The 20,138-nt window shown below is 42.1% G+C and overlaps 1 long non-coding RNA gene and 2 gene segments (V, D, J or C); 1 reads left to right on the plus strand and 2 right to left on the minus strand.

Moving 5' to 3' along the window:
• Nucleotides 1–7,368, minus strand: part of LOC105063125 (T-cell receptor gamma chain C region C10.5-like) — a 22,544-nt gene extending 15,176 nt beyond the window's left edge. Inside the window, 1 exon segment of the C gene segment in view lies at nt 6,590–7,368. Coding sequence covers nt 6,590–6,941 — 352 coding nt within the window.
• LOC123614612 (uncharacterized) overlaps nt 1–17,389 on the plus strand; it is a 21,260-nt gene extending 3,871 nt beyond the window's left edge. The window contains exons 2-4 of one of the 2 annotated variants that reach the window (XR_006722053.2): nt 6,590–7,083; nt 12,288–12,544; nt 12,696–17,389. This is a non-coding gene — a long non-coding RNA (uncharacterized LOC123614612). Of the gene's footprint in view, nt 1–6,589; nt 7,084–12,047; nt 12,545–12,695 lie in introns of both variants that reach the window. The other variant, XR_012508275.1, reaches the window with a different exon arrangement.
• Nucleotides 17,390–18,803: 1,414 nt separating this feature from the next.
• On the minus strand, nt 18,804–19,841 carry LOC141578189 (T cell receptor gamma variable 9-like). The segment is given in 2 exon segments: nt 18,804–19,459; nt 19,570–19,841. Coding segments are annotated over 2 exon segments (384 nt in total).
• Nucleotides 19,842–20,138: the final 297 nt, after the last annotated feature.

Here is a 20,138-nt window from a genome sequence, read left to right on the forward strand (position 1 = left end):
AGCAGCCAGTTCTGTTCTCAGCCAGTGAACCAGGGGGTCTGGTTTGGTTTGTGGTTTACTTTCTACCAGATGAATCCACAGTTCCCAGGGCCTCCTATCTCATCTTTCAGATCTCATATCACAGGAAACACCTAAAGAACAGTTAGGTTTCCTCATTTCTTTTTTCTCAATACCAGAGAAAGTCAAAGATGTGGAAGGTCAAGAAAGCACCATTGGTTTTTGACATGCATGGTGTTAAATGACACATAGACCTTTCCTGAGAAAGGAAAATTTGGGGGTGGGTGGGAATGATGCAACTTGTACAGATGGTGGTGAAGGAATGGGATTGGAATCAATCATTTTTCTTCTGGCTACTATTTAGACATGCAAGAAGAGAGGTGTTTAGCTGTATTGTAATGGAATGCATTTTGCTGTTATTACTATTGTTCTTGTTATTTTCAAGCTATGGCTGCTAAGAGCTTGGACATGAAAAAGCCCTGAGTCACTCGAGCAAAAGCAAGTGCAGGTCAGGGCTACCTACCTTGGAACCAGCTGCAGAACCGCCCAGTTAGGACTGGTCCCAGGTCTCAGACTGAAGAGCAGGAAGTTTAGGGCTTGGTTGGGCAGGTCCTTTGGTAAGTGGCAAAGACTTTACAAAGGTATTCATGAAGAAAAGGATCTCCACGTTTGATGTGTATGCCAGGAAAACTATTCCCATTACTGAGGACTTCAGAACAGAAAGAAACTACAAAGAAAGAATGACAGTAAGGGAAACGGGAAAACAAGGAAGCAGATGGAGCTGGGAGTCCATCCCCTTTCTAAACGCTGTGACAATCACATAACTTGCCTACAAATCAGACCTGGTTGGGTTCTGGGGACATCACTTATGAAGACAAACCAACATGGTCACAGCTTCCTTTTAGAGAAATGCAACTGTGCTAAAAAAAAAAAAAAAAAAAAAAAAAGTTCAACCCTAACCACAAGAGAGGCAGAGAAAGACACTGGATGGAGAATCTGAAATGCAGGTGTAGGTACCTTATCTCTGTGGTTGACTAGCTTTGGAAAAATCACTTGCCATCTCTGGGCCCCACCTTCCTCATCTGAAGTATGGACATTGGACTAAATCTGTCCAAAGGGTCCTTCCCGTTTCAACAACTACGAACCTCTGATGAAAAGAATCAAAGAGCCTGTTGCGGTTGTCCGGGTATGAGAGGGGTTGAGGGTTAGTAAGAGAGCTTTTCTTCCAGATCCCTTTGGACTCTGTGCCACTGCGAGATCCCAGCAGGCACAGGGATAGGTGGCTTCGTCGGACTTGAGGACACTATTGATTATCAGGTAAAAGATTCCGTTCCCTTTCTTATCTGACTCCCAGCGGGAGTGAGGCTCGTCTAGCTTGTAACTATTTGTTGAGCCATAAAGGATTCGCTTCAGGGGTCCCCTTCTCTCTGTTGATACCAATGCACAATGGTATTCTCCAGAATCCCAGACAGCTGGCAACTCACGGAGCACTGTTCTGTCTAGTCTTTCGGTAGAGGAGAGTTGATCCTGAGAAATTCTTATTTTGATGTCTCCATCTGTTAAAAGCATGGAGGGCAGCCAGAGGCATTAAAAAGGTTGACTCTGGACACAAAAACAATGAAAAGGCAGGAAAGGAGACAAGTCAAGCTACAAACCCAAACCAAAGACGTGAGGAAAATCCAAGTGGTCAGCATTGCCAGTGACTGGTAAGAATGAGGAGTGAATCAGGACAGGACAGGAGATGGAGTGGCAGCCCGTCCCCAGTGGAGGCAGGGAGAGGGGAGGAAGGTTCACTTTAGAACCAATGAAAACCTTTCTCAGTAAGACCTGTTATGGTGTTATTTTGATCATGTTCCTTGTATAGAGAAGCTTTCAGATGCCCAACAGCATCATCAAAAACACTTTTGTTATAATAACATATTAGCATCACTTTGGGAGCCAGGCTCCCCTGTGTTTCCTTTACATGTTGCTTCAGATACTCTTATCCTTGTGGTCATGTTCACTCCCCGAGTTACAGATTTTCCACCGTATCTTGTGAGAGTGTGAGTAGCTCTGTATGGCTATCGTGAGAGTTAGAAGAAAAGTATTATTACTGTAGACAGTAACAAATAAGACAAATAATCCTGCTTAGAACCTTACACAGAACCTTGTGCAGAAGTTTGCATATTATATAGACCATTAGTTTGCAGAAAGTTCACAAGGTTGGGTAACCATTAACAATGACCTTAGTTACTGCTGAGGACACCGTGATGCTATTTTATGACATTTCTTCATTCTGCTGTGAACGAAGAAAGGGGTTGGAGGAAACAGATTCCCCTTGGTTCATTACCCTCCCACCTCTCCCTATTCACAATTCTTAGTTTTTCAGCCTTCGAGCTATGCTTGACTGTTGTTTGGAGGACAATGTATGATGTGATTTTTAAAGAGGGCCTGAGTTCATCCCTGTTTTAGCTGGGATGGCTCAGTGAAGTGGTTTAGTCACAGCGGGAAAGGACACTGTGATTTGCTGAACACTGTGCTAAAACTTTCACGTGGGAACCTCATTCAGTCCTCAGCAGCCAATGTTGCGGTTAGCATCCTGCCCCATTTAAAATTGGGAAAAAGGAATAAAACGATTCTATAACTCCTCTGGATCGTGCTGACACCTGAAATCCAGGTGTATGTCACTAGAAAGGCCTCGTATCTTCCATCATTCATTCGTTCACTCATTCTTTCTTTTTTTCTTTCTAAGCCAACCCATCACACTGAGCACTGGACTACGGCCTCCTTCCCAGGAGGCTTCCAGCGATGGTGAAGCAGAGACCGTCTGGGGCACTTACAAAAGCCAGCCCACGGCCCAGCGGTGGGAGTGGATGATAAAGGTAAGTGAGTACCTGCAAGAAGCCTCTACAGATGGGGTCCTTGAGCTACACTGCTCAGGGCACACGTGCAGGAGAAGAGCCCCCTACAGGAGGCAGAACGTGTGTGTGTGTGTGTGTGTGTGTAGGCGCGATGGCGTAGGAGGGTTTTCGTGCAATGACAGTGGCGCCCTGCCGCACGGTGTGTCCCAGCAGGCGCAGTAGAACAGCCCTGCATCCTCCTCGGTAACCTGGTGTATCCTGAGGCTCATCAACGAATCCCTCTGCCATTTCCTTGCTTCATATCTTTCCTCACTGACCCCTTGTTCGTGGACAATATTTTCATTTGAGGAAATAAACAGAATTCGTTTCAGAGGCTCACCTGGCTTCTGCCGGTACCAGTGTATGTACGCGTTCTTTTTTAACCTATCTGTTTTTATTCGGCATTCAAGAAATGCTGTGTTTCCTCTTCTCTTGGTAATGGATGTCATGAGTGGTGTTACTAGAATGTCTCCACTTGTGTCTGAAAGAAAAACAGGACGAGGAATTAGCAAAATTTTGATGTTCGTCAAAAGAGTATAATTTGTTCTGTACTTGTGAAAAGCAGGGGGACCGAGGTTTACATTTTCTTCCTGAAGAATTCAAGGTAACGGTGGAATTTGTCAGCTTAGTCTGAATCATCCTGTGGCTACGATCCATCTGAAAGGGGTGATGTGACTGTCCATGATCTATCGCCTCCCTTGGAAAGAATGAGACACCCCTTGGGTAAAGCCACTCACATGTCCAGAGGGAGGCCACCACAAAGACCTGGGGCAGGAGCAGCATGCCGCCAGCTCTTGCTGGGAGAGGTGATTGAATAACAGAATGATTGCAGAGCACACCTGAGGGCTGAGTTAGTAAGAGGAAGCGGTGCTCTGAACATACACCCGCAGACTGCGAAAACCGCTAGACGAAGACACATAGACTTTGTCTAGGGAAAGGGGCTCATGTTATTTCTCAGAACGCCCTGCAGAAATAGGTCTGTTAATTCATCAGCAGAGCTCTCTTGTTACTGTGTGATTTTTTACGAACTAATGATGTTAGGGTAAAGAAGTCATTTTCTTGTTAAAGGGAGGGAGTCCTTTATTGATCTAACAGAGGGGGATGGAGTGGGAGAAAGCAGGGTGTGAGACAAGCATAGAGTCCACACTTGACAGGCTTCATGGGTACCTTCCAGTCTAGCATCATTGATCCTCACTACACATCATTAGGCAATTGCAGACGTAAGCTAAAGGGAGAGATTACTTATGTTTGACTCTATTCTGTAGACAACCCAACTAAAGAAGACAGTTCAGATTCTCTTAGTTTTGAACGTTACCATTCAATGGGAACCTCAGAGATGCTATGCCTTTAGAACGCCTTAACATACCTTAAAAATAAAACTCATTGTTATTTCCCTGTATAAAATGAATGTGTACTTAGTATAGTTCATAAAGAAACACAAACAGAAGAGAGGACCATTCCTTTTTGTCCCATCACACAGAGATGACTACTTGTTAATAGTTGCTGCCTTCTCTTAAGATTGATTAATGTTCCTTTTTAAAATTTGTCTCTCATACCGTACGTTCCATGGTATGCTCTGTCTTTATTACTTAATATGATACCGTGGACATTCTTCTACTCTGTGAACCCTTCCTTGCAGCCTTCTAACTCTTACAAGACCCCCTGGTTCACCACCACCTTGACTACCGGCTCACTTAGGGTGCCACAGTTTCCATTTTGCGTATCCGGCCAGTCCACAAAACGTGAGAGCAGGACAGGAAGTTCATTACTTCATTCAGCCATTCATTTACAATGCTGTGTTAATTTCTGATATATAGCATAGTAGTCTATATATATAGACTGCAGAAATATACATAGTCTATATGTATATATATATATACACATACATATATACACATATTCCTTTTCATACTCTTTTTTATTATAGGCCATTACAAGGTATTGAATATAGTTCCCTGTGCTGTACAGTATAAACTTGTCGTTTATCTATTTTATATATAGTAGTTAGCATCTGCACATCTCAAACTCCCATCCCCTTTTCCCCCTGGTAATCATAAGTCTTTTTCTATGTCTGTGAGTCTGTCTTTCCTTTGTAAATAAGTTCATCTGTGTCCTTTTTTTTTTTTTTTTTTTTTTTTTTCCAGATTCATCACTCAGTTTTTAAACCCCTATTACGCTCCCATTGCTCTCCGAGGAGCTGGCTACAAATACCCTTTACCGTCTGCCTTCTCTTTCACATTTCATTTCCTTACCGCCCTGCCCGTCTGCCTGCATCTCCCAAATAAACTGCTTATACTCAAATCTCAAGCCGTATATTCTGGAGAACCCAAAATAAGGTAAGTTGGTTTTGATGGAAGAAATTTTCACATATCGAGGGGAGGATGTCCTAAAGTAAAATATTAATTCTTGAAATAATGATTTTTATTATTTCAAAACATAAGAAAATAATATTATTGGTTTTGTTTGATTTTTGTTATTATTTCTCTATTGTTTTATATTTTATTATTGGTTTATATTTTGAACATCAAATCAGCCGTGGGATTCCTATTCTAGGAAGACCACACTTAAATTCAGACTCAGTGTGGAAGAGTAGTCTGTTATTTCAGTCATCATCTTGTGAAGGAGAGTTTGTTTTCTCTTCATTAGGAACCACAGATTAGATGCCATTTCTATTGCCTGCGTTTCAGAGGCAGGTCAGCATTGCGGTTACAAACACAGGCACTGAAGCCAGAAACCAGCCTTCCCCTCAGTCCCCATTCGGTAACTGTGACCACAGAGTAAATCCATCTCCACGACTCTATGTCCTCATCTATACAATGTGAGTCATGAAAGCACCAATGTCAACGGGTTGTCCATGAGACAAATGTAAGAAAAATTACACCTCCTGGGCCTGCAACAGTGCCTGGGAAACAGCCGCAGCTCTGGATCCATGGCTGCTGTGACCAGGCTCAGGGCAGAATCCCAGGGAAAAGGATCCTGGCAGGAGACTCCACCTTGCTGTGTGATGACTGAATGCCCTGGGGCTGGGGTGGGGTGGGGGGGGGTGATCTGAGGCCTGTGCCAGGAGTGTGTCACTCAGTGAGGAGTGAACAAGAACCCCGTCCTGGAAGACAGACGAAAGCTCCACCCCATTCGCCTCATTCATCCCACTCACCCCAATACGTGGGAATCACCCAGCTCAACTTCTTTAGATGGCCTGACAGAGTCGAAGAAGCATGGGATTTGGGGGTTTAAAAAGTCATTTTCTCTCGTGAAGCCTCAAACTCTTAATATTTGGGGTGGAGAGTAATTTGGTTTATTTATTTGTTTGTTTGTTTATTTTTAGAAGAGGTACTGGGGATTGAACCCAGGACCTCGTGCCTGCTAAGCATGTGCTCTACCCCTGAGCTCTACCCTCCCCTCAAATTCTTAGTATTGAAGTAGAAAGAAATGATCGTTACACTGCAACAGCGCTGTGATGGTATCTAAGGTATAATGTCACCAGCGTGTTTCCTGGCACTTGGTGGTTTCCTCTTTGAGCCTTATAACTTACGGGTAATTTCTGGATAGTTAAAAAAAAAAAAAAAGTACACGCCTCAATTTCTCTAGTGGGAGGTCCAGGCTGGGCTCCCAGCTGTGCAGCCTCTGTGGCTGTGTGTACTCAGGATGTGGGTGAGCCCAGCCTGGAGATGGTTCTTGTACGTGTTATCTGAGGAACTTCACGCTGTGGCCAGAAATCCAGAGGGCACAGTAATACGTAGCCTCATCTTCTTTCTTTAAGAAACTGATTTTCAAGGTGGAGGTGGAAATGGAAGCATATTTTCTTGCCTCAAGTTTGTTTTTCTTCCCTCCTAAGTCGCCTAGAGCAGATGCTGTCAAGACGTACATTAGCTGTTTCAGGCCCTGATCTGGTTTCTGCTGGTACCAGTGTATGTAATCTTTGTCAAAGCTGTCAGAGGGCACCTTACAAGATAGGACTACACTCTTATCTCTTACTCCAGTAACTGATACTTCGGGTTGCTCCAACTGTGGCAGCATAAGGCCAGCTGCAAGCAAAGAAGAGAAATTCCCATGAATGAACGACATGAAAGAGGCAACAAAAAAAGACCCTCTTCAGTCTCTCCTGACGACTGAAATGATCGGGGGGCAACTCACAAGCCCAGAAGAAGGAGGAGATGGCCAGTTCCAGGAGTGCCATCCCGTCACCAGAACGACGCCCAGGGAGGAGGTAAGAAAGCGAGGGCTCTGCTCTGGTGGCAGGAGGTCTCAGGCCAGTGGCAGGAGTGCGAGGCTGGATCTGATGTCTCAGAAGAAGCGGTGGATGGGTGGGGTGGTTCTCCGGGGTTCTGTATGATCTGCTGCAGATAAGAGCAGCTCTGGTTTCATGGGTGCAGGGCAGATGGGGTAAGAGGGCTCACAGTCTGGAAGGAAAACCCCAAGATGAATGTGTACAGCTGGGGGTGGGGCGGGGACAGTTCTCCTGTCCACTCAGCCAGTCCCCCTGCAATTCCAGCCTGTAGTAGCATTGCCGCAGAAATACGAAGACAGCCCTGCTGTGTTCAGCCCCTATGTCTGTCTGTCTATAACTTGCCGGTGATCCAGGACTTGGGTATGAAACTTAACTTTTATTTTTCCGTTAACACTACAAAAAAAAAAAATCAGACATTAAAATACCTCCTCAACTTTACATAATAATATGCACAAGAACTGGACAATTTTTTTTTAAATTAATTGAGATGTCACGGTGCAGATTACAACTCAGAGAAATCAGACTTAATTTCTAATCTCAGTGCCTTCAAGAGGGGACTGGAATGCAATGGCTGATGGCTGTAAGAGACAGAGCAATCTGGGGAAGTCAGCCTTTACTCAGCCTGGCTCCGCGCACAATCTCATGAACATTATGTCACATGCAGGAATATTTTAAAAGCAATGTTATGTTTAATAAGTAATGATAACATTGAAAATGAACGTGACGTCCACGGAGGACTTGCTATTTGTCAAGCACAACTCTAAATGTTCTCTTGTATTACTTTATTTAATTCCCTTCATTGTCCAGGGAGGTAGCCGTTACGATAATCTCCAGTTGACAGATGAGGATAGAGGCAAACAGAAGGGACTCTTTCAAAGACATGGAGCTGGTAAACGTGAAAACGCAAATAAATAAGGGTTGTTTATTACAGAAAATGGGTAAAATAAGGTATAAAAAAGGACAAAAAAAAGGCACATAGCATTTACTTTTGCTTTGAATTTTTCTCTGCATACATATGGATAGAAATGGGATTGCTTAGTATTATAGATAGAAATACATATTTTAAGTGGGATTTGCATAGTTGGCTCTACATTCCCTTCTTTTGGTTAACTTACCATTGTGAGCAGTATTGTTTTAAATAATCCACATGAATATATTTTTAATGACTGCAGATATTAAACACCTTCCAGTTACCACTTACCCCTATCTGACATGGACTGAATTATCTAAGCTTATGCCTAACTTTGCACAGTTTCACTTTGCTACAGACGTATCTTTTAGAGGTATTAAGAAGCTTTCAAGTTGCATGAAGAAAATGCATGAAATGCTCAGATATTAGTAACTGGCACATCCCGAGTCTTCAATGATGTTATGAAATCTTATTATTACTCTTAGTATTATATTTTATTATTACTCTTATTATTAGAACTCATTATTACTGTTATTATCAAATAAGAGAAAATTACTTTGTTAGATTTTTTTTTTTACAATAAAACCAGAATAGCTCATTTAGGGAAATATGTAAACTGAAAGTATCAAATTACACAGTAGAAATAAAACCACCAGCTGGGACCCACCAGCACAGCAGTCAATGGTCACAACTTTTTCTGCGAAGTTTATGGTAAGGATTGAATGAGATGTTTGAAAACTTTCCATGCCTCAAATTTGTTGTTTTTCTCACCTGACTAAACCAGAACTGGGGGTTTTATTGAGATGACAAACATCAGAGTTGCCATAATTTCATTTGGTTTCTGCAGGTACCAGTGTATGACTGTATTTTCACAGTCTTCTCCCTACGAGATATATGAGCACTTTTCCTGTTGCTTTGGAAAATGACATTTTAGGCTGCTCCAGTTTTAACTGCCCACATCCAATTGCAAAAGAAAAAAAAAGGGGATATTCTCTTGAACATCTGACATAGAAAGAGGGAACAATAAAGAATGTCTTTCATCTCCTATCTGTGTTGAATAATAGAGGAGACACTCACAAACCCAGAGGCAGAAATATATGAATATTCCCATCAGTGACATTCTCCTCTCTGCCAGACCATGTCGCCAAGAAGAAGGCAGAAAATGAGGACCCCCCTGTCCTTGGGGGACCCAAGTGTAGTGTGACTTGGTGGGAGAGGAGGAAGCAGTGGGTCAGGTGCTTCTACTGCAAATCAATGGAGGACTCGCTAGCCCTATTCTAAATATATTTTTTTAATTACTTCATTTATACTCAATCTTGAGAGTTAGTATTATTATTATTTTTCTTTAACAGATGAGAACAGTGTGGATAAGTCACAAAACTGGTAACTGTGGGAGCCTGGATAACTCACAGATGCTCCTGGAAGAAAATCAGAGTAAATAGGTTGTAAAATGATGAAAATAATAGCCATTATCATTTACCTTTAAGCGTCTTCTCCACACATTTATACATAGTAATACGTTTGCTTGGATCATTACCCATACGTTTTAAATTTAAATGGGCTTTGCACATGCAGTTTCATATTCTGTTCTTTTAGTTACCTTTATATTTTGAAATTTTAGGTCCTTAAAAAGTTTATGTGAATGTCATTATTAATGACCTATGAAAATAATTACCCTTCTGTTCTACTTAGTTATCTCTTCTGATGTCAGTTAAGTTGTTTAATCTCTTGGCGTCTCAGTTTCTACATCTATAATTGCCTCAATAAATATCTTTCAGAGACTTAAGAAAGTTACATTATCACACTAAAAGCGATCATGTCTATAAAGTAAATAATGGTGCCTAAGACATAATAAGTCACTTATGGTGTTTTCTAGTTGTATTTTTAACATTATTGAAAGACAAAAGAAAACTATGTTGTTAAATAGGATTTTAATTGTAAAAATTCTTTAGTCCTTTTCTGAAAATGTACAAATTCATTAATAATATAAAAAAAAAAAACATCCACTCCATCAGGAAAAAAAAAAAACTACCGTAAAACTCCAATATTACCTGCATTTTGTTTCTTCCACTGATGTAGATATTTATGAATTTGAGATTTAATGTATATTCATTTGTCCTTTACATGATTTTGGGGGGCATGTGAATATAAACATTTTCATTTGTATTAATAAATCTTCAAAATGCCGTTTTAAATGGCTTTGTAATATTCTGTCATTTGAAAGCAACATAAATTATCTGCCTCTTTCCCTTGGTTCATCATTGAATTGATTACTATTTTTTCTAGGGCTGCCATTGAAAAGCAGATACAACTTTTATCCCGTGAGATCTGTTTCTCTAAAGACACTATCTCACTAAGCTACACTGCTCTTATGTACATTATGTGAGAAAATATGTGCAAAGAACTTAGCAAAGATATTTTGAGAAGCTTAACCCACACTTTTCAGGCTTTTCTTCTGAAAAGGGCTCATCTCCTCACGTTTGGTGTTTTCCATTCAGCTTCTGGTCTCTCTGCTCGCATTAAAAATATAGGGGACCAGGACTGTTCTCCTTAGTTGCCCCCTACCCCTAAACTAAGAAACTGCAATGGTCATAAACCTTGTAGGTCAGGATATAAATAAAAAAAAATATGAGCCCACCAGAAGCGGGAGAAGAAAGTCTGGAGGACTGTATGTCTAATTCCATCTCCTGTGTCTGCCTGCTCTGCAAATCCTCCTTTTTCCCTTCCAGTACATCTCAAAATTGAAAATCAGACTATGGATGCTTGAACTAGTGGCTAGAAAGAGTGAATATGTTAATATTTTATGGGGAATTTTTAAATAAAGTGAACAGTATGCATTCCTACCGGTATTCTTACCAGAAGCCCACTGCAGATACTACTATCAGAAACAGAAAATAAGGATCTTTTATTGTTTGATATTGAATAGCCAACTGATAATTTATTGGCATTTTACTTATTCTGTGGAGACACCTACTCATGCAAATCGTGGGTTAATAATTTGCATCAGTTTTCTGTGGTGGTTCATTCTGTCTCTGTGGGGATGGGAACAATGTGTTGATCCCTGCAAGTAAGAAGTGGTTTTGTGTAACAGACAAGGAGAGCCAGATCTTCTGGGTCCCAACATCACTCTGCCGACTGGCCGTGTACCAGATGTGTGATTTGAGCAAGTGACTGTACCGCCCCGTGCTTTATTTGCCCCATGAGTCAAATACGTTTCAAGATAACCCAAAGACCTTATAGGTAGTATGGTTTAGAGGAGCTAATATATGCAAAGCACTGAGAACACTGATAGAGAACTCACACTCACACATGCGCGTGCACGTACAAACACACACACACGACATTAGCTCTTCTGGTCTTGGCTGGTCCTCTCTCTTCTTTTACAGGCAGAATCAGAGTTGCCCAATATGGCGGGCCCATCTAACCCAGAGTTTTATCCTGATGACATCGCGTTGGTAGAATCATTTTCCCCACACCTCCCAACAAAAGGGACAATTTACCCCAGATATCCTACTGTTCACTTAGAGAGTTGCAGTCCTTAAACTTTTCGGTGGGGTCTCACAGTTCAGTTTAAAAACTATAGACTTCTTGTCTTTGGCTTGTCACTCACTTTAAGTCCTTTAAGATTGCATTTCTGTGGCTGTACAATGGACCAATCATAGTTATACCGCAGAGCTGCTGTCTTGAGTAAATGGGATCATAATGGAACATGGTGATGCGCTCTCTCAGCCTGAAGCATGCCCACTCAGAGAACTCTCCGTGGCACAGCCGTAGCGCCCTCAGTTCCCAGACAAGATTTTAATTCATGGGGATATAGGATTAAATAAAGCTTTGGAAGCACACCTCCTGGGGTCAGCTGGAAAGTAATGTGCAAGCATGATGCAGGATGAGCTCCTGGAAAGCTCAGGAAATACTGCAGAGGAGGTGAGGCTGCGACTGGGAGCCCAGGTGGGGGGCTGGGAAGGATGTGGTTGGGTGCAGACCCAGGGAGGGGATCTTGTGTGGGGTGTCTCGACAGTTCTAGTACTGTGAGTACCAGCCAGCACAGTAGTAAATTCCCGTATCTTCTTTTTCTATGAAATTTACTGTAAGGGTTGAAGTAAGCTTTTGAGAATTCTTTCTTGCCTCAACTTTGTTGTTTTTCCCATCAATTAGATTTCGAGCTGTGGTTGTTGTTGAGATCACGAAAATCAGATGCTCCAAAGCCTGCTTCCGTTTCTGCCGGTACCAGTAAACTGTTTCTGATTCAAAATCTCTGCTCTCTATCTTGCAGTTGATCTCAATACTTTTCCTTACTTCAGTGGAAACAGATACCTGGGACTGCTCCACTTTAGATAACGCAAGTCCAACTGTGAATAAAAGGAGAGAATTTCCAGTGAGCTTTGGATAATATAAGAAACATCAAAGAATTTCTCTGCTCACTCGTGTAAAAGAAATGGTCAGGGAGTGACTCACGAGCCCACAAGGAGAAGAAGGTGAATGCTTCCAGCAGTGACATCTTGGCTGCCAGGCTATGTGCTCGAGGAAAAGGTAGGAAGATGAGGACCTGGTGGCTGGGTGCCCCGAGTCAGGGCTAGGAGGGCGTGGCCTGAATCGGGGAGGGAAAGGAACTGGTGAGTCTAGCGGGTCCCTGGGATGCAGGTTCTTCAGGCCTGAGTTTCCTGTTTGCTCTGATCCTCAGACTTTCCCTGCCCATCTGAAGATAAGGCTGGTGGTCTCTGGAGGGCTATTTGGCATGAATGTGCGGGAGCTGCAGGAGCATCTTGAGTTCTGTGGGAATGCGAATGGTGTCTACTTGCCTAGGAGCTACTTTATGAACACTTTTTTCTCAGCATAGTATTTTAAAATATTGCATGTTTAATAAACATTGACTTCTATGGTAGGGAATATTTAATGAGCATTTTCATTGGTTAGGCTTTTTTTTTCTAAATGTTTCTCATCTCGTAGCACATCACATGGTACTGGTGCTGGTAGTTCTCATTTTATAGACCAGGAAAACGAGTTTCAGGGGAGTGCCATGACTCAACAGAAGCCCCCCAGCTCAGACGTGGAACAAGCTCATTGAAGAATTTCAGAGAAACAGGGCAAAGATGAAAATAAAAATGTGATCACATTGTCACGACAACAACTCTTATCATTATGATGTCTTAACTGCTGGATTTCTTCTCTGCAGATATACGGATATTAACACGATATTGTGGATTATAAATATATTCATTAGCCACTCTCTGTCTTTTGATTGGAGCGTTTATTCTATTTACACTTAAAGCAATTATTGACACACAGTTACTTTTTGCCATTTCATTAATTGTTTGTGGGCTTTTTTGTGGTTCGTTTTTGTTCTTTTCTTCTTCTTTTGTTCTCTTTCCTTTGATTTAATTATTGTCTTCCGTGTTATGTTTGCGTTCCTTTCTCTCTTGTGTGTGTATTTATTATAGATTTTTTGGTTTGTGGTTACCATGAGGTTTATATGTAGCAATCTGTATAGAATATCTTAAGTTTCTTACCTCTTTTAAGTTTGAATGCATTTTAACGACGCACTTTTACTCCACACCCCCCACGTTTACTGTCCTTGATACCGTGTTTTACTTCTTTTCGTTTTGCGTGGCTTTAACTGCTTCCTACCGATGCAGATGGTTTTTCTACATTTGTCTTTTAACCTTCCCACTAGCTTTCTATGTGGGTGAATTACTGCTTTTCCTGTATATTTGCCTTTATCAATGAGATTTTTCCTTTCTTAATTTTCATATTTCTATTGTGGCCTTTTCTTTTCTACTTAAAGGAGCCCCTGTGTCATTTCTTATAAAGCTGGTTAGGCAGGGCTGAACACTCTTATTTTTTTCTTATCTGTAAAACTTTTGATATCTCCATCAAATCTGCAGGAATGCCTTCCTGGGTAGAGTGTTCTTGGTTGTAGGTTTTTCCCTTTCAGCATTTAAAACATTTCACACCACTCTCTTCTTGCCTGCAAATTTTCTTTAGAAAAGTCAGCTGATAGCCTTATGGGAGCTCCCTTTTATGTAACTCGTTGCTTTTCCCTTGCAGATTTTAATATTCTCTCTTTCATTTTTTCCGTTTTAATTATAACGTGTCTTGGTGTGGTCCTCTTTGCACTGATCCTGTTTAGGACTCTCTTCCCTTCCTGGTCCTGGATTTCTGTTTCCTTTTCCTGCGTAGGGAAGTTTTCAACTACGATGTCTGCAAATATGTTCTCTTCCTCTTTTCCTCTCTCTTCTCTTTCTGGACTCTTACAGTGAAAATGTTAGTATGCTTGATGCTGTCCAAGAGGTCTCTCAGATTATCCTCATTTCTTTTTTTTTCTTTTTATTCTTTTTACTTTTTTTCTGTTCAGCTTTTGTGATTTCTGCCTCTCTGTCTTCCAATTCACTGATCTGTTCCTCTATACCAAGGAATCTATTTTTTATTTCTTCTAATGTATTTTTTATTTCATTTATTGTATCCCTTATTTCCACTTGATTCTTCCTTATATTTTCTAACTCTTTGTTACAACCTTCTAATTCCTCACTCTGTTCGCGTAATCTACTTCTGAGCTGTCTGAATGTCTTTAGGATCATCACTTGGAACTCCTTATCAAGTCGATTGCTTATCTCCACTTCACACAGTTCTTCTTCTGGGCTTTTATCTTGTTCATTCATTTGGAGCATATTCCTCTGTTGCCTCATTTTGCTTAATTGGCTGTGTTTATTTCTATGTATTTGGAAGTGTGGTTTTATTTCCTGACCTTGGGGACATAGCCTTTTTTAGGAGACACCCTATATGTCCCAGCAGTGCACTCCCCTCTTGTTACCTGAATTAGATGCTCTAGGGGTGCCCTGTATGTGACCTGCGTGACTCCCTTAGTTGTGGCGGGCTGACTACTCTGAGGGTTCTGGTAAGTGTGGCTGGCCCCCAATCCAGTGTGTTGTCCCCAGTCAAGTGTGTCCCAAGTTGACCTTCTAGCCATGACCTCTTGAGTGGCTACTCATTCTGTCCTGACCAGGCTCTGCTCAGCTGGGCAATAGGATTTGGTCACAAATGCCAAAGTATATTCTTATAAAGTTAATAAACACTAAGGGTATTCAAAGTGCACTATTCAACAGTGCAGTTGAAACAGCATGGACTATTTGTTTGGACTGATTACTGCCTTTCTCAAAGCAGCAGTTCCTTCTTGCATCAAACATACTTATTAGCAGGGTTTTAATGGTAATCACATGAGCTTCTGAACACATGTGACCTCCAGCACATTATCTGGCAGCCCGTGGGGGCTACATGGATATGAATTCCATTACATTTCATCATTAGTGCCTCTAGCCTGAGTCTCTCACAATTACTGGAAATCTCTGGGAAATGAAATAATGCACCTTGCCCTCTCTTCTCTTTCAGATAATCAGCCCATTTCAACATACATAGTCTCTAACTAGGAACCCACAGCAGTAGGAACTGATGTCAAACCAGACATTTAGGGGCACAGTTACTAACATCTGTGGGGGTGCAATCGATAGCCATCAGACTCCCTTTCCTCTTTCCTTTGACATGAGGCATCGACCCGAGGAGCACAGGAAATGCTGCGGGCTGAGGCTGAGGTCTGGGCTCAGGACCGAGGTTGCTCCGCGTTGCGAAGGATGTGGTCACGGTCACGATAAGGGCTCTGATGGTACTGTAGGTTCCCAGGGGCCCTTATATTAGGTCTTCATTTCCTCTTCTTCTTCTGTGAATTTTATGTACTCCATGGTTGCGGGGTCGCACGTGACCCTCAGAAGCCCGATTTGGTGTTAGCACATTTACGTGTATGAAAAGTTACATCTCGATACCTTACAGTGAATACATATGTTTCTTTTTTGCTATTGAAATAAATATTTTCATTTGCTTCAATTATATCTGTCCAGTTTTAAACATAAACAGAAGAACAGCATTTCCAACAGGAAGCAAACTTATTAAGACAAAAACATTAGTTTTTTTTTTTTGCTGGCACAAGTTATTTTATTTTTATAGAAGTATAGTTGATTTACAATATTATATTATCTTCAGATGTACAACATTGTGACTCAATATTTTTATAGATTATACTCCATTTTAAGTTATTACAAAATAACAGCTCTACTTCTCTGTGCCGTTGCTTATTTATTTTACACATATTAGTTTGTGTCTCTTAAACCCACACCCCATCTTGCCCCTCCCTACTTCCCTCTCCACATTGATAACCACTAATTTGTTCTCTATGTCTGTGAATCTGTTTTAATTTTATATTTACATTCTTTTGTTTTATTTTTCAGATTCCACATATAAATGATCACGCAGAGTATTTGTCTTTGTCTGTCTGACTTATTTCACTGGAAGTTACTTTAAAAAAAAAAATCCCTCACCAAATCTGAGAAATAGAGTAACAAATTTATATTCCGAGAGTGAAAAGCAGATAAATATTTGAAGCCGGCCGTCCTGTCTGCCCAGGCTGAGTGTCCAAAAAGGATGAGGAGGAGACAGGGAAGAGGAACAGGAGGAGGAGCAAGGAGCCTCCCAGGGTGTTAGCAGAGGAAACACGTTCCTCTGCTGGGTCAATTGTATAAAAAGGAATGGCCACACCCACCTTCATCTTTTGATTCCTGGACATAAACCTTCTGACTGTGAGTTGGATGTCACCTGTATCTGGTCACTGGAGGAGAATGCAGCCAATCCAAGGCCACCTGTCAGGGAGGGAACTTGCCCTGACCTCAGTCTCCTCCCGCCTCCCAGTCCCCTGCTGATGCTTCCACTGACTGCTCCCAGACAGCAACCAGGGATGAGACCACTGGTCATTAATCATGCATGTCTGACTCACTCGTAAGATGTGAGAAATCCGTGCCCCCACAGAAGGGGACTCACAGAGTCTAAGCTGAAGGTCTGTCTCTCCCCGCCGGCTCTCCCAGTGAAGACCACCTAAGGCTGACTCTCTAGCAGCTTTTTCCATGAACGGTGGTGGATCATGTTCTCAGGCACTGAGCGCCAAGCCACCCTGCAGATGGAGAGCCTCCTGTGCAATGAAGTGTGCAGTTCTGCTTGAGACGACCTCCTGACTGCATCTGCACCTGGACAAAACAGAAGTAAAGAAAGCAAGACCACCATGCCCCACGCTAATGAGAAGACTGCATATTTTTGGCACTGTCTGTACTACTTGGTGTCTGTACCACTTAAGAAAAAAGAGTCATTCCAGCCCAATGAGCCACCCTGGAAACCCTGAGCATTAACACTGTCTCTCACTTGGCAGACAGGATCAGCGGGAATCAGGAGAGAAAACAAGATTTCGTTTTGTAAAAGAAGCAAAAGTTGTTAGAGGAGAGATGAGAAAAAGTAGTCAAGACAGAGCCCATTACAGGCATTCTTTTTTGGGGGAGAGGGGTAATTATGTCTATTTATTTATTTATTTGGAGGTACTGGGGATTGAACCTGGGACCTCCTGCATGCTAGGCAGGCATTCTACCACTGAGCTATACCCTCCTTCACTATAAGCACTTCTAATCATCAAGTTTCACTTGCTGTCTCTAAGCTCTCAATAATATGCCAAGGTATTTTTAATATTATGAAATGTGTGAATTCTTTTTAAAAATAAATTTGAAATAAAATTCAAAGGTGATCAAAGTTTCCTGTTAGATAATTTAGGCACCACAGAAGTGACACAGGGAAAAAAAGGATCCATGCCCCAAACCTCCAAAGGTGACCACTCCACTCTCCTACCTCAGGCTGACCCTCTAAACCCGCTCTCAGGGCTGGAAGTAGAGCGTACTCAAGATAGACAGTCAACGTGTACTTCCTGGGGGGCCTAGCAGTTTTTAGAATTGTGGTTTTTTTTCCAAGTTGACTCTTAGGTAACACACATCCTTTTTTCCCGCCACACTAGTATGTGTGGGGAGTTGGTAATGGATGATATGTTACAGAAAATAGTGATTTTTTAAGGTTTCCTTGAACTTTATTCAGCATGAATTAGATAATATAATGTTGGTTCTGTTACTCAAAGTCACTGTGAATACCCTCTTCAGGTACAAAGGAAAGTAAGGTGAGTCAAAATCATCGGGAGATTTCAGGCATCCATCTCTACAAAAATCCCCCTTCCACCCATTCGGTAATGCAAATACCTCAACAATCATGGAAACATAGATCTTACTTCAGCAGACGGTGTGGGGAGCCCCATTCAGTACTCAGTACTGTATATTCCAATGAAATGCTTTCTGTGTTCTGTGCATCTGCAATTTAAACAATCATTTAACTGCCAATGTTGACTTAGGACGGGGCTGATTTGCCTCTGGCCGGTTTGCCTTTGGTGTGTGTGGCCAAAGTGACTTTGGTGAAATTCACCTTAGCAAAAAGAAGGGCAGCAGGGGTAAATGACTCCACATCTAGTTGGAGACTGTCATTTCACTGGGGATTGGTGGCCCAGCAACAGAAAGGGGCTTTACAAAAGCAACCTCCAGCTTTGACAGAGCCTATGAGATTTGCGATTTCCGCTGTGCACAATGCCTGGCTCAGAGTGCCCATAGAACACTTAAGCCAGAAAATGAACTACTCCCCAGGCTCCCATCCAATGTAGACTTTGATTTGGACTCAGTAAGTAGCAGTGTTTATAAGCTTTGTGCAAAATCCAGTATCACCATTCTAGGGCATGCATTTGATATATTTATCATTGCAGTCAGTTAGATCATGCTGTGTTTGTTACATTTTAGCCTCTAGAGAATAAATAGCATTGAATCTAATCTCCATTATTTTAATCAAAGGAGAAGAGTGGATCAGAAAAAATCTTAACATAATGCAAATTGGCTGGTATAGATAATGTGGGGTATAGATCTCGGCAGAAGATAAAAGAGGGAGTAACAGAGGTCAACTTGGAGGATTAAGCATGGATGCCCCGGGAAAGCCTGTTGGGCAGAGAACAGAGCCCTGAAAATCGAGCCTGATTATTTGCACGTGCTCAGGCACAGCTTCCTCTTAGAGAAAATATAGAGTGTGGCAACTTCACATAGAGTCAGCCACATAAAAGTTTACCTAGAAAACTGCACAAAAGCGTACAGGTGGCGACTGTGGTTTCCTAATTCACGGCAGTGAATGGAAAACCAGTGAACGTTTATCGAACGACACGGCTCTAAGGTCTGCTACTGTGCGCGTCCCAGAGTGCACAGGAGTAGGTGGCCGCGTCTTGTTCGTTTACACTGTGAATGGTGAGGGTAGACGTCGAAGTGTCAGGTGTCTTGTCTGCCTCAAACTTGCCCGGCGTAATGCCCGATTCCACGTTGACGGTGTTGTCAGACGAAATGTACAGCAGGAGCTGCACGGCTTGCCCGGGCCTTTCTCGATACCAATACACAGACGTTGTAGAAATTGTGACACCGGATACCACGCATTCCAGGCGGGCTGTTTTTGACAGCTGTTTGGTACTGGACAGTTGCGGTTGCTCTAGATGACCTGCACCATACACACCGTCTAAAAAAAAAAAAGGAGGAAAGTAAATAAACCAAAAATTTGGAAATTTTTTTTTAAATGACAAAAATTAGAGATCTGTCCAAGGAGACTGGGGGAGGAAAAAGACTTACAAGCCCCAAGGACTGCCAGAGTTAACAGCTGGAACGGTGACAGCATGTCTGGATGGACCACACTTTCCTCCAGGACAGCCTGGAACTACTGCCGAGAGGCGCTGCAGACCTCTGTGGCTTGGCTGAGTCAACCGTCAAACTTCCCGTGGGTGAGGCTGAACATGGCTCTCTTGCTTTCTTGTGAAGGTGTGTCCTCCCCGCCTGTTAGCACATCCCTTCCCTGAGAAGTGTCACAAAGTCCTCCAGCTGAGTACAGACCAAAGAGCATGGAGGGCCACCTTAGAACTCTGAGGTGACTCATTTTTCCAAACACTATTCATTGTTTCCATAATTATTATTATTCATCATTATTATTCATTATTCTTTCAAAATTATTATTCATAAGCTTCCATTATGGACAAGGCATCATGCTAAGTTTTTTGGTTGTAATAAAGATGCAACGATAACGCACCTCACCATGGAGCGTGTCTAACGGGAGGCGGCGCGACTTAATGCTATGATCTTGGCCTTCTCTCCTTCCTCCCATTGCCTTTCACAGAATAAACGCTCAATAACCCCAGGGACTTGGC

Source organism: Camelus bactrianus, chromosome 7 (assembly GCF_048773025.1).
Source record: "Camelus bactrianus isolate YW-2024 breed Bactrian camel chromosome 7, ASM4877302v1, whole genome shotgun sequence".
Lineage (NCBI taxonomy): Eukaryota > Metazoa > Chordata > Mammalia > Artiodactyla > Camelidae > Camelus > Camelus bactrianus.